General features: G+C 38.2%; 1 protein-coding gene across 2 annotated transcripts in view; it reads right to left on the reverse strand.

Annotated features, from left to right (window-relative positions):
* The window catches only part of ATF6 (activating transcription factor 6), a 248,846-nt gene that overhangs the window by 154,932 nt on the left and 78,630 nt on the right, over positions 1 to 15,284 (reverse strand). For both annotated transcript variants that reach the window (XM_081491627.1, XM_081491629.1), the window contains exons 10-12: positions 13,605 to 13,736; positions 4,832 to 4,945; positions 3,638 to 3,737 (exon numbers count right to left, since the gene is read on the reverse strand). In XM_081491627.1, the coding sequence (XP_081347753.1) occupies positions 3,638 to 3,737; positions 4,832 to 4,945; positions 13,605 to 13,736 (346 nt within the window). The remainder of the gene's footprint in view (positions 1 to 3,637; positions 3,738 to 4,831; positions 4,946 to 13,604; positions 13,737 to 15,284) is intronic.

A 15,284-nucleotide genomic window follows, 5' to 3' on the forward strand; every position in this document is an offset into this window, starting at 1 on the left:
TTTCCTATTCTACTGGTCAGTCACTCCTCTTCCTTCTCAAGTGCTGATGCTTGCTTGCCTTTCAGCCTCTAATACTGAAGTCGTTCCAAGGTTCAATTCCCTACCTCTTTTCTTTTTACTTTCTCTCTAGGTGACATCATCCCAAATTAAACTTTCACTCTCAGCCTCTTCCCCAAACTCTAGAACTGGATATCTGACTGCCCACTTGATCTTTCCACTCAAATGTCTAATAGCCATCTCAAACGTAACATCTAAAACTCTTGTTTATTGCCTCCAACTCCTCCTTCTGTAGTCTTAGTCTCAGTAAATGGCATCACCATTCATCCAGTAACTATTGCATAGGAATTATCATCAATTCCTTTTTATGTTATAATAGCCATTTCTATCAGCTATACTTTCAAAATATGTTTGGCATTCAAGTACTTTCCTCCACCTTTCTCTCTACCACACAAGTATAGGCTGCAATGATCTCTCACCTAGACTACCAAGATGGCTTAACTGGTCTCTGCATTCACTCATGGGTTCCTTGCTATGGTCTACTCTATGTAGCAGATCAACTCACATCAGATCAAGTCACAGCCTTGCTCAATCCTCTCAGTGCTATCCTCTAACACCTAGGATGAAAACCAAAGTTCTCACCATTGTCTATGAGATTTGATATTATTTAGCCTCCTCTGTCTCTCTGACATCATCTATGGCTACTCTCCCCTTAATCACTATGAATAGTGAAGTGAAGTCGCTCAGTCATGTCCAACTCTTTGCGACCCCATGGACTGTAGCCTGCCACGCTCCTCTGTCCACGGGATCTTCCAGGCAAGAATACTAGAGTGGGTTGCCATTTCCTTCTCCAGGGGATCCTTCTGACCCAGGGATCAAACCTGGGTCTTCCGCTCCGCAGGCAGACTCTTTACCGTCTGTGCCACCAAAGAAGCTTTTAATCCAGCTTTATTCTGCTTCTTGATGTTCCTCAAATATGTAAACTGTTTCCTCCTGAGGGTCACTAATACTTTCTATTCTCTTGCTTTGGAAGCTGTTTTTCCAAGTTTTCTCCTACATCTTTACATTATTTGCTCCTCCATTTTCTGCCTATGGCAAAAGCAGTGTTCTCACCAGAATCCTCTTCTTCCCAAGCACATAGGAAAACTACATTTGCCAAATCTGCTGCAAGGGAGACTAGGAAAAGTGACAGAGTTTTAGTCAACTGAACAGTGGCAAAGGTTATGCCTTATCCCTAAAATGTTTTGCATAATTTTCCAAACTTTCTTCCCCAACATCCAAAGCTAGAAGCAAAGGATTTCAAGTTGCTGAGGCAACAATGTGGAATAACCTGGATTCCTTAGTCACTCCTTAGAGGAAAGCCATTCTAGAGAGCTATCTCAAACTCTGAGTGGGTGAGAAACAAATTTTTATTCCAATCAGCTACTGAGATTTTGAGGCTGGCTGCTGTTGTTTGGTTGCTAAGTTGTGCCCAACTCTTTGTGACCCCCATGAACTGCAGCACGCCAGGCTTGTGACAGCTGGTAATAATTACCTTGACAATACCTTACTCAAGTGGTATCTCTTTAGAGAAGGCTTCTCTTACCACCCAATCTAAAATTGCCACTCACCTCTCAATTCAAACTCTAGCCCTGTTTTATTCTTTAAAGAACTTTTAATTTTGAGTCAGTGAGTCAAAGTTGCTCAGTTGGGTCTGACTCTGCAACACCATGGATTGTAGCCCACCAGGCCCCTCTGTCCACGGAATTTTCCAGGCAAGAATACTGGGGTGGTTTGCCATTCCCTTCTCCAGGGAGTCTTCCCGACCCAGGGATCAAACCCAGGTTTCCTACATTGCAGGCAGATTCTCTCCTGAGCCACCAGGAAAGCCCTTTAATTTTGAGTGTATTTAAATATTTATTTACTTATTTTTTTAAGTTAATCTTTTCCCTCGTGATGAGAACTTTAAAGATCCATTCTCAGATTCCCCTGGTGGTACAGTGGATAAGAATCTGCCTGCTATCTACTGTAGAGCACATGGAAATCTGCTCAGTGTTATGTGGCAGCCTGGATGGGAGGAGGAATTGGGGAAAAATGGATACATGAATGACTGAGTCGGTTTGCTGTTTACCTGAAACTATCACAACATTGTTAACTACTACACCCCACTACAAAATAAAAAGTTAAAAAAAAAAAAAAAGACTCCACCTGCCAACGCAGGAAACACGAGTTTTACCCCTGGTTCGAGAAGATTCCACATGCTGCGGAGCAACTAAGCCCTTGTATCACAACTACTGAGTTCGCGTGCTGCAACTACTGAAGCCAGTACACCTAGAGCCTGTGCTCTGCAACAAGAGAAGCCACTGAAATGAGAAGTCTGCACACCAAAACTGGAGAACAGCTCCTCCTCTCCACAACTAGAGAAAGCCTGTGTGCAGCAACGAAGACCCAGCACAACCAAAAAAATAAAAGATCCATTCTCTTCCAATTTTCAAATATACACTATGGAATTATTAACTAAGGTTACCATGCAGTAAACTACATCCCTATGACTTCTTTATTTCATTACTAGAAGTTTGTACCCTCCACCCACCACCTCTGGCAACCACCATTGAGTTTGGTGTTTTTTTTAAGATTCTACATGCAAATGAGATCACACGGTATTTATCTTTTCTGGGTCTGACTTATTTCACTTGAGTTGTTTATAGTTTATCTTTCCCATTAGAATGTAAGTTCCATGAAGGCAGGGACTCTATTGTACTCTCTACTATATTCCCAAAGTCCAGAATAGCACCTGGCTCATTATTACTACCACAGGCAACAATTGTTAGGAGCCTGCAATGTGTCAATCTAAGTAATTCAGAAGTAGTATTAGATACCGGAATGACAGAAAGACTATAAATGTGCTTTGTGGTAAAAAAAAAAAAAAAAAAAACTAAAATAGAAGCCCAACTAAACAGGTTCTAAATAAGAGCCGTCAATAACCCGTAGTGCTGCAAGTCTAAATACAAAAATGCTCTCCATGGAGATGTGCCTTCAATCCCAAGCTGTCCTACATTTGAAAAGTTCTAAGAACAGAGGAGATAAACAGTATCATTTATTAAGTTTTCTGTGCCAAAAACATCTGATGCAGACCCATGCATAGGAACCCCGGACTTGAAAGCAAATTTGAAAGACAGAGCAGGAAAGAGCACCATGCCTGAACAGGAAGCACTAGCGCTATAAAACCTAAATGAGTGTTGTGAAACCTGGGAGGAGGGCTTCAGTAGCCATGACAGCTGCATCAGTAGCAGCAGGAGGCAGCAGGAAGTGGTTAAAGTTCACGCTTTCCAAATCATCCAGGGAAGACAGCAACCCACCTGCAGGAAGCCTTCTAACAAGTATGCCAAGTGAAAGTGAAAGTCTTAATCATGAAAGTGTTAGTAGCTCAGTAGTGTCTGACACTTAGCGACCCCATGGACTGTAGCCTGCCAGGCTCCTCTGTTCACGGAATTCTCCCAGCAAGATACTGGAGTGAGTTGCCATTTCTTTCTCCAGGGGATCTTCCCAACCCAAGGATAGAACCTGGGTGTTCTGTATTGCAGGCAGATTCTTTACTATCTCAGCCACCAAGGAAGCCCACAAATATGCCAACTGTTGTTAAAGACAAGCACAAACAAACCTGAACAATACGAGTTTTCTGTTGATTATTTGTCATTCTTCTTGACTTGGTCCTTTCCACTTCGTGTCTATGAACCCATCCTCGAAGTTCATGATTTAACCTATAAAATAGCTTAATTAATTAAACATATTTCATAGAAACAGTTGTTTCACCTTTGATTAGAAAGGAATTTAATCATGTTCTGAGGTTCCGAAGAGCATTCCAAATGCCTAATGATTCAATATTCTTTTGAGTTAAGAAAGCAAAGACACTTAATGTTATTTGTTTTTAATGACTTGCATTTTTACATGGTAGTTTCCTCAATCATGAGTTCAAAGTTCAAAGAAAATCATAGCTAAATACCTGCCAAACATAAATACTGAATGCAAAGGTTTTTCCACAAAAAAAAGTATTTCTGTTTCTGCTCTTGGACTATGTACACACAAATATTGGAGATGCTGGAGAGCACAGAACAAGTCATAAGACTCCTAACCACAAATGGATGCACCAAGGCCTTTGAAACTCATGCTCTTTTGGTAGAAGCAAAAGAATCAATCAACTGCTCAGGAAGAGAATTCTCAAGATACTATAATCCAAATTTTCTAAAACTGAAAACAAAAATTTTTTAAGCCCAGTTCAAATATAACTTCCCTTTATTTTGCTTACTTTTTAGAGCAGTTGTGGAGATGTCAGACTATACTTACTTTTCTACAGTTGATTACTACATACCACACACACACAAAAAAACTGACGCAGTTTTTAAGGTGTGAAGATAGGATCCAAAAATCACAGGAAAAAAAAATTCAAGGGAAGAGTAAATAAAGAAAAATACACTAATGTGAAAGTGATTCCAGAATCACATATCTTCAAATTATTACCTTCCTAATTTGAAGGAAAAGGTACCTTCCAATATGAATGTTAACCACCTGCAAATCTAACACTTACCTTGAATTTTTATATTAATATCATTCTTTAGTTTTCAAATAAGACATACGTAAGCATACAACTCCAATACAATCACATAAAATAGACCCAATACCCCCTTTATCAGGTTGGTGGGGAAACTGAACAATTGATATGCCTGCCTATGGTTATGCAAGAAATAATTCAGAGTTTTCTCAGCTACTCGGTTAATCTGAATTAATATTTTTCTAGGTTCCACAGCTAAGCACAGGAACCCACTCAGCTATATCTGCAACAATTGACAACACTCACCTGAGAGATTCTGTTGTGTTTATCAGGGGCTGACAGGGAGGTGGAGGAATATAGAGTAATGGTTCTTCAGTTAGCACCATCAGGGCTTTGTCATTTGAAACAGAATGGTCATATCTGAAACATAAATGTACAAAATGTGTTGCCTTGTGTCTTTTATATTCCAAAGAAGAAGTTTGCTATAAGAAAGTCATTGCTAGTATTGTTTTCATGGAAATAAAAATACACACAAGTACAGTCCTACTATATAGCAGAGAACTATATTCAGTATCCTATGATAAATCATAATGGAAAAGAATGTTAAAAAGGAACGTGTGTGTGTACACACAGCAGTAATTAACACAATACTGTAAATCAACTATACTTCTATACTTCAATAAAAACATTTTTGTAAATATTTTAAATAGAACATACTGCAAGCAAGAAATGAATGTGATTTAAAATGGAGGGAAATGTATACCATATAGCACAAACATCATTTTGCAATTTTCTACAGAGATTATCACAGTAGTTCACATTTACTGCCCAATTATTAAGTACTTAAAACTAGAGATATAATGATAACACATAGTTCACGTCTTCAATGAACTCAAGGCATACTCAGTGATGCTGGAACAAAGGAGGTAACACAGTAAGAAGCGAAACTTGGGGAAAGACCCACTAATGTATAGGAAAGACTTATGATTGACAGTGAAGTATTATGTAACCAGGACTGAAGTTTTGTGCTCATTCTTAACACTGTGATAAGAGAACTGAATAGTCTCCTTAAAAGAGTGTCTGTGTATATCCCAGTGTTCATTATAGCACTATTTGCAATAGCCACGACATGGAAGTAACCTAGATGTCCACTGACAGATGAACAGACAAAGAAGTTGTGGTACATATATACAAAAGAATACTGCTGCTGCTGCTGCGTCGCTTCAGTCGTGTCCGAGTCTGTGCGACCCCATAGACGGCAGCCCACCAAGTCACCGTCCCTGAGATTCTCCAGGCAAGAATACTGGAGTGGGTTGCCATTTCCTTCTCCAGTGCATGAAAGGGAAAAGTGAAAGTGAAGTCACTCAGTCGTGTCCAACTCCTAGCGACCCCATGGACTGTAGCCTACCAGGCTCCTCCGTCCATGGGATTTTCCAGGCAAGAATACTGGAGTGGGGTGCCACTGCCTTCTCCGACAAAAGAATATTACTCAGCCATAAAAAGGAACACGTTTGGGTCAGTCCTAGTGAAGTGGATAAATCTAGAGCCTGTTATACAGTGATGTAAGTCAGAAATAGAAAAATAATATGTATTAATGCATATGTATGGAATTTAGAAAAAACAGTACTGATGAACCTACTTACAGGGTACGAACAGAGACTCAGACATAGAAAACAGACTTCGGACACAGCAGGGCAAGGAGAAGATAAGGATACATTGAGTGAGTAGCACTGAAACATATACAGTACAATATGTAAAACAGATAGCTAATGGGAAGTTGCTGTATAACACAGGGAGCTCAACATGGTACTCTGTGACAGCCTGGAAGAGTGGGATAGGCTGGAGGGTGGAGGGGGAGGTTCAAGAGGGAGGGACATATATATACTTATGGCTGATTCATGCTTTGTATGGAAGAAACCAATACAATATTGTAAAACTATTATCCTCCAATTAAAAATAATTTTTTTAAAAATATCTGTGTGTGGTAGGGGAAAGGAAAAGCTTAAAATACTTGGCAGGAGAAAAATAAAAGCCTTGAAAAGCCTTGAAAAGTAGAATCATGGAGGAATTCCTAATAAAACACCTGACTGACATTAACCAGTTACTCCATTAGCTTTAAAAAATATACGTTCCTAACCATCACAGTGATCTATATCATGTGAATTCATATCCAGAGTGTGATGTAGTGAGTAAAATGTGGGTTGAAAATCCTAATCAGATCCTAATCTGAGTTGAGGATATTATTGCTATTTATTCCCATCAGTTTGCTATCGTAACCTTTCTTACTAAGAAACCTGAATTCTGTCTTGAATTTCTTTATATATAATACTCTGGATTTAGAAAACTAGATTTATTAAAATTTAAAAAGAAAAACACAAAATTGGACATGGCTAGATTTGTGCTTTTCAATCAACAACAGATATTTATTGAATACCAACTATGTGCCAGATATGTGCTAGGTGATGGAATTCCAACAGGGAACAGGGAAATGAAGTCCAATCTTCCATGATCTTGATGGAGAAGATGGACCAAATAGAAGAAAGCAAACACACAGAATAAATCCAAACTGAGGTAAGAGCTATGAAAAAAACATATGGTTGAGATAAAAAACCAAATGACAATGTCTACTTTAGATAAAATGGTCTGAGAAGGAGACGGTATTTAAGACAAGGCGTAAAGGATGACAAGAAGCCAAATCTATAAAAACTGAGGGAAGAGTGTTCTAGATAGAGGCAGGTGGGAAAAGGGAGGCTTTATGGAACTTAAGGAAAACTCACCAGCTGAAAAGTTGTAAGCAAGTGAGGGAGGCACAAGATGTTTGGAAAGACGGAGACCACTCATGATAAGGAATTACTAAATGTAATCAGAAGCCACAAAAAGGTGTTAGGTAGAGAAGTGATATAATTTTAATTTATATGTATCCCTTGCTATTGTACCAAAATCAGTTTTGATGGAGGCAAAGGGGGAAGCTGGGAGACCAGTAAGAGTGGAAGACCACTCTGCCTTGCACTTGGTAAATTCTCTCTCAGTTAGGAGAGATCAATAGCAATCTGGGCAAGAGCTGAAGATACTATGATCTAAGGTGGTGGCAGTGAAGATAAAAAAAATTTGGAAAGAATATCAATAGCACTTGTTGAAAGGGAGGAACCAGGGTTTCTGGCTTGAGCAACAGAAATGAAGAAGTGTACTGTACAGAAGTGGGTGGAACTACAATATGGAAAAGGACCTAGAGTTTCACTGTGCGAGTGTTAAGTTTGAAATGTTAAGAGAAGTGAAGGAACTACTGGATATATGACTTTGGAGACTCAGAAGTCTGGACAGGAAACGAAAGAGAGTCATTGGGATATACAGAAATGGACTGTGTGCTAAATTATGGCATAAAGAAAACAAAAAAGTTCACAGTTCTATACTTTAGGATTTGGATAGAAGAGGAGCCTACAAACATGAAGCAGAGCCCATGAAAAAACAGGAAACAAAAATGCAGCAATACTAAAGGAGAATACTTCAAGAAGGAGTGATCTATACAGCCAAATGCTGAGGAAAGATCAAGAAAGAGATAAGTTTTCACTGGATTTGACAATGCTGAAATCACTGGCCACCTTGACAAAAATAATTTTTGCAGTGTGGAAAACTGACTTTATATAAAACTTAAAGATTTCTAAGTATGTCACATACAAAGGGGAAAAAAGGAACAGCAGAGGGTATATACACCATTCTTCCCTGCAGCTGCACCAGAAACATTCTTGATGCCCTTTCTTCTGTCTACTGGGGTTGTTATTCAGAATAAAACAGAGATGGTGGTACACAGGTAATGAACACACACACAAAAGGAAATCAGCTCAAATTAACTGCTGAGGGAGAAGAAAAAAACTCTGCCTTGCACTTGGTAAATTCTGAATGCTTTTAAGAAGCCCGAGACTGTTTGCCACAGTAAAAAAAAGAAAAAACACCTACTAAGACCAAAGATATTTATATATGTGCTATTTTAAAATCACGTCTGAATACTCACAAAAATACAAACACTGAAGTCAAGTCCATCAAAAAAGTCTAGAACTACTTTTGAAACTATAAATCTGATTTATAATTTTATTTCCATGTGATAAACTCTAGTAATGATTTCTGCACATCTGTGCTGACTGGCTTTGTTCTATCAGCCAAAAATATTCTTTGGAAAGGAAACAAAAAATCTGATAGGAGAAATATTGCATGAGGAAAGGGACTAGGTGGAACTGAAGGGGAAATAAAAGGGAGAACCTAAGCCAACATGCAATCTGGAGACAATGATATCCACACTACTCCTGAGATGGTCTGAGTTCCAGACTGCCTGCAAACCATTCCATACCAATAGAAAAAATTTCAACAAATAAATCACTGAAATAAAGGGCAGTATTAAGGAGTCACAGCTAATGAGAATTCCTGGAATAAATACAGGTTCTGGCTGATGCCTTAGAAGTAGAGTGACTATCCTTTTCCCTTCATCCAAGACAGTCCTGATTTATAGCTGACATCCTGGCATAATTATTACACTAGTACACTAGTACTAGTAGCTGAAGCTCCAATTCTTTGGCCACCTGATTCAAAGAAGTGTCTCATTAGAAAAGACCCTGATGTTGGGAAAGACTGAAGGCAGGAGGAGACGGGGACGACAAATGATGAGATGGTTGGATAGCATCACTGACTCGATGGACATGAGTTTGAGCAAGCTCCAGGAGTTGGTTATGGACAGGGAGGCCTGGTGTGCTGCAGTCCATGGGGTTGCAAAGAGTCCGACATGACTGAGTGATTGAACTGACTGACTGACTCCAGCACCACCTTTCATTATTAAAAGTCTCTCGGTTTGGTTGACAGATTATATGGTCATCTTATATACCAACAACACAAGAGAAGACTCTACACATGGACATCACCAGATGGTCAACATCGAAATCAGACTGATTATATTCTTTGCAGCCAAAGATGGAGATGCTCTATTCAGTCAGCAAAAACAAGACCGGGAGTGGACTGTGGCTCAGATCATGAACTCCTTATTGCCAAATTCAGACTGAAATTGAAGAAAGTGGAGAAAACCACTAGACCATTCAGGTATGACCTAAATCAAATCCCTTATGACTATACAGTGGAAGTGAGAAATAGATTTAAGGGACCAGATCTGATAGACAGAGTGCCTGATGAACTATGGACAGACGTTCGTGATGTTGTATAGGAGACAGGAATAAAGACCATACCCAAGAAAAAGAAATGCAAAAAAGCAAAATGGCTGTCTGAGGAGGCCTTACAAATAGCTGTGAAAAGAAAGAAAGCGAAAAGCAAAGGAGAAAAGGAAAGTATACCCATTTGAATGCAGAGCTCCAAAGAATAGCAAAGAGAGATAAGAAAGCCTTCCTCAATGATCAGTGCAAAGAAATAGAGGAAAACAATAGAATGGGAAAGACTAGAGATCTCTTCAAGAAAATTAGAGATACCAAGGGAATATTTCATGCAAAGATGGGCTCAATAAAGGACAGAAATGGTATGGACCTAACAGAAGCAGAAGATATTAAGAAGAGGTGGCAAGAATACACAGAAGTACTGTACAAAGAAGATCTTCATGACCCAGATAATCACGATGGTGTGATCACTCACCTAGAGCCAGACATCCTGGAATGTGAAGTCAAGTGGGCCTTAGGAAGCATCACTACGAACAAAGCTACTGGAGGTGATGGAATTCCAGTTGAGCTATTTCAAATCCTCAAAGATGATGCTGTGAAAGTACTGCATTCAATATGCCAGCAAATTTGGAAAACTCAGCAGTGGCCACAGGACTGGAAAAGGTCAGTTTTCATTCCAATCCCAAAGAAAGGCAATGCCGAAGAATGCTCAAACTACCACACAATTGCACTCATCTCACATGCTAGTAAAGTGATGCTCAAAATTCTCCCAGCCAGGCTTCAGCAATATGTGAACCATGAACTTCCAGATGTTCAAGCTGGTTTTAGAAAAGGCAGAGGAACCAGAGATCAAATTGCCAACATCCGCTGGATCATCGAAAACACAAGAGAGTTCCAGAGAAACATCTATTTCTGCTTTATTGCCAAAGCCTTTGACTGTGTGGACCACAATAAACTGTGGAAAATTCTTAAAGAGATGGGAATACCAGACCACCTGACCTGCCTCTTGAGAAATCTGTATGTAGGTCAGGAAGCAACAGTTAGAACTGGACATGGAACAACATACTGGTTCCAAAGAGGAAAAGGAATACGTCAAAGCTGTATATTGTCACTCTGCTTATTTAACTTATATGCAGGGTACATCATGAGAAATGCTGGAGGAAGCACAAGCTGGAATCAAGATTGCTGGGAGAAATATCAATAACCTCAGATATGCAGATGACACCACCCTTATGGCAGAAAGCGAAGAACTAAAGAGCCTCTTGACGAAAGTGAAAGAGGAGAGTGAAAAAGTTGGCTTAAAGCTCAACATTCAGAAAACTAAGATCATGGCATCTGTTCCCATCACTTCATGGGAAATAGATGTGGAAAGAGTGACAGACTTTATTTTTGGGGGCTCCAAAATCACAGCAAATGGTGACTGCAGCCATGAAATTAAAAGACGCTTGCTCCTTGGAAGAAAAGTTATGACTGATCTAGAGAGCATATTAAAAAGCAGAGACATTACTTTGTCAACAAAGGTCCGTCTAGTCAAGGCTATGGTTTTTCCAGTGGTCATGTACGAAAGTGAGAGTTGGACTATAAAGAACGCTGAGTGCCAAAGAACTGATGCTTTTGAACTGTGGTGTTGGAGAAGACTCTTGAGAGTCCCTTGGACTGCAAGGAGATCCAACCAGTCCATCCTAAAGGAGATCAGTCTTGGGTGTTCATTGGAAGGACTGATGTTGAAGCTGAAACTCCAATACTTTGGCCACTTCATGCGAAGAGCTGACTCATTGGAAAAGACCCTGATGCTGGGAAAGATTGAGGGCAGGAGAAGAAGGGGACGACAGAGGATGAGATGGTTGGATGGCATCACCGACACAATGGACATGGGTTTGGGTGGACTCTGGAAGTTGGTGATGGACAGGGAGGCCTGGCGTGCTGCAGTTCATGGGGTCATAAAGAGTCAGACACGACTGAGCAATTGAACTCAACTGATATACCACACAATCCTAAGTTGAAAAAATATATGCAGTTAATTATTAAATGATAGACAAATGTAATATTATAAATTACAAGATTACAATCTACTCCTTTTTTATTCGAACCAGTTCTCATAACTCTCCTGAAAAAATGAAACATAACATAAAGTAAGCTGCATTAAAAAAACACACATACAAATGTTATGGCTGAGTATAAATAAACCACCTAAAAGTCAGTTTAAAACAAATTCACACTTGGTGCTTTCAAATGTTTCACAAACATTTTTTGGTATCTGTTATTTAGTATATAAAATAATAAAAGAAAGAATATCAAATTAATGAACTAACACCTAAATCTACCAAACGGCTCAATAATAATCTTAGGTATTTCAATAGAGACTTGCACACAACCAAGAATCGATAATCATTTCCATTTTTTATTAAGACCAGTAACCTATTAATAGATTAAGCACAAGCAATGGAGGCTCTGGGTCAGGGACAGAGAGATGGCTTACACTTCACGCATTAGTTTGAAAGCTGATAAATTACAGCCTAAAAGTCACTGAGACCTCTAGTTAGAGCTAACACGATCAAAGGACTGTGCTTCCCAGGAACCACCATATTACCTTACTCTAACGTGGACAAGTAACTGAAGGCTTTTATTTATTGTAGTTAGTGAAAAATAAGAAATATTTTTATAAAGCTTACCTGAACAGTAATTTCAGGTGTCTAATTCTATTCTATTTTTAGCAACAAGCTGTATAACTTAAGTGGCATACTCTCAACTCTCATAAATCCAAAGGCTATTTATGAAAAACGTAACTTTTGCTGGATCTTATGTAGACAACAACAAAACTCAAAATTACAGGATATGAAGGGCTAACTTGGAAAAATTATTTAGTAAATTAAAAATACCATTATTATTAAACTCCAGTAATATTCAGGGAGACTCTTATATGATCACTAGGATCAGTATTTCAGAAGTATGGCTAATTTGGGCATGTAAAAAAAAGGCAGGAAATGTTAGGTTTTCCAACATCTATCACATTCTATGTTGCATTACAGTTACTACCACATAATTCTCTGGATCATCTGCCATATTTAGCACAGTATTTTGCACACTGCAGATTCTTAAAAAAAGTGAATACTAGCATTTTTTCCAGGAAGACTAAATGAAGACAAGCCTGAAGGACTGTGGTAATACTCTCATTAAGTGGTATGGGTGTAACAGGGTAAAAATCAGAAGAATGATTCCCCTATGGCCTTTGGCCTGTAAAACCTTAGAGTTAAGAGTAATCAAATCTTTAATGACTTTCAAGCATTATTCTGTGCCATGGTACCACACTATAACCTCCCTTTGTCTCGTAATTCAAGGACCTAGCTCCACCTGACTCTAATAAAAATTATAAATCACACAGGGAAATGTTTATCAAAAACATTTCGGAAAAGGGCCACTATAACCTTCTTCTACTTGACATAAGATAAAAATTATATTTTCATACAGTTGCCTTCACTATTTCCAAGCTATATGGAAATTTATGAACAGAATTAAATTATAACAAGAAAAAGAGATTCAATAAAAATCACAATAAACAAGTATAAATGATTTTATCTAATAACTGCAAATGGGTTCAACCATATCATTCCACCAAATCATATTCATCACAGATGATATAGCAACAAATATTACACTATATATATAAACATATGACAGTAAAATAACTATATTAAAGACACTACAAACAATATACCATGTGTAATATATAATGTATGTGTTTCAATGTGTATATTAGTGCACACAAACTGAGAGTTTAAGGTCACAGCTCTACAAGAATTCTAAAACTGGGACAGCTTTTAAAAAGGAAATTTACGCTTAGAACTGATCTTAGTAAAATTTACGAACATCCTTGTAACTTGTTTGCTCTCCGAGTTGAAATTGTGTATAAACAATTTAGATATAAATCTAACCTGTAGCTGTTTTTCTGGATGATATCATCTGATGTGTCTTGCTCCTCTTTAGCAGAAAATCCTAGAAGATGCCTCCTTTGATTTGTAGGGTTCACACTAGGATTCATTCTCTTGGAATCTTGCTCCAACATGCTGAAAGTGTTAAAATGTTAGCAAATAATTGAAAAAAAATTTGTCATACATATGCATACTATGTGTAGCTCTGAAGCAAATCAGAATTCTGTACACACAGCAAGAATATCAGGTATAGAGGCAAGTCAAAACAGCTTACTAATATGGTCAAATCCCTAGCTTGGCATCCTGTACATACATGAAAAACAATTTTGAAAATAATTTTTCTAACTATAGAAGTACATTCTTTATAAACTGTTTTAAAAAGTCAGTATTCTATATGCTTTAAACTATGAATATATCCCTAGAGAAGGAAATGGCAACCCGCTCTAGTATTCTTGCCTGGAGAATTCCATGGACAAAGGAGCCTGGGGGGTACACTCCATGGGGTCGCAAAGAGTTGGACACGACTAAGTGACTTAGCACGTGAATATATACATATATATAAAGTAAAAATAGGTACAATGTACATATAAACAAATTCTAAACTCAGATAATAACTAGAGTAAGAAGTCTTCCTCGATGCTTCAGACTGATGCTTTTAAAGAAGAAATACTTCAAATGAAACGAGAATTATTCTCTTTATCAACAATCAAATTCATTATATTTTCACCATCCCAGAAGGCAGGCTATCAAATAAAGTGAACAGAATTTTTTTAAATGTTTATACACTCCTTTCTCTCCACTCTCCCTAAATCTTTTTTTATGTATCTGGGGCAAACATACATACATACATACATACATATATACATATATATATATATATATAAATCAAATATTGCAATAGTTATTTAATACTTTAACTAACTAATCAAGGGCTTAGAAATTTGGCTCATCAATATGATATCCTGTGTGTTTAATTTTACAGTGCCACACATATAACTTATACTAGTCAAAATCTTCTTGAAATTCAACACAAAGGGAATTTCCCTAGGAAAGCACAAAAGAAGGGATACCAGATTCTATTTAGAGGGATGAAGTGAAGGAAGCAAATAATGCTGATGAGAGGGTCACAGTTAAGGGCCCTGAGATTCTAAGAGACAAGGAGTTCTTTAGGGTATAGTACTTTGCCTCCAAATTTGGAGACAGGGATGTTAGGTAGAAGGAAAAAGCATACATGTCACTCTAGAATCTTTTTCTGGTATCTTGTTATATTTCCCATTCTCTTCCATTCTTCATTCCTAGAGTCACCATCATCCAGTGTTTCTCACATGGTGTGCTATGGCACGCTGGCATGCTACAGACGCTTCAGAGGTATGCCACCAAACGATGGTCATGGTGTAGCATCTAATTTTGCTACAACTGAGGCTCCATTTTGTTACAACTGTATCTTTCAGAAAGAATGTTCACCTGAGTAGTCAGGAACAGTATAAACCCTGCTACAAATGAGATAAAAGGCTGTGGAATATCCAACTAAACTTACGAAAACTTAGCCTGGTGAGTATTTCAGAAAACACAAGATAAGCAGTGAACAAAAACAATTTTGTAGGGAAGCCAAATGAAGAGTGTGATGGTAACTGTAGAAGGTATTTTTTCTTTTCAAACCTTACATTTTTGAAAAGGGCTTAC

Source organism: Giraffa tippelskirchi, chromosome 5 (genome assembly GCF_054371585.1).
Source record: "Giraffa tippelskirchi isolate mGirTip1 chromosome 5, T2T-mGirTip1v1.2.pri, whole genome shotgun sequence".
NCBI classification, from domain to species: Eukaryota; Metazoa; Chordata; class Mammalia; order Artiodactyla; family Giraffidae; genus Giraffa; species Giraffa tippelskirchi.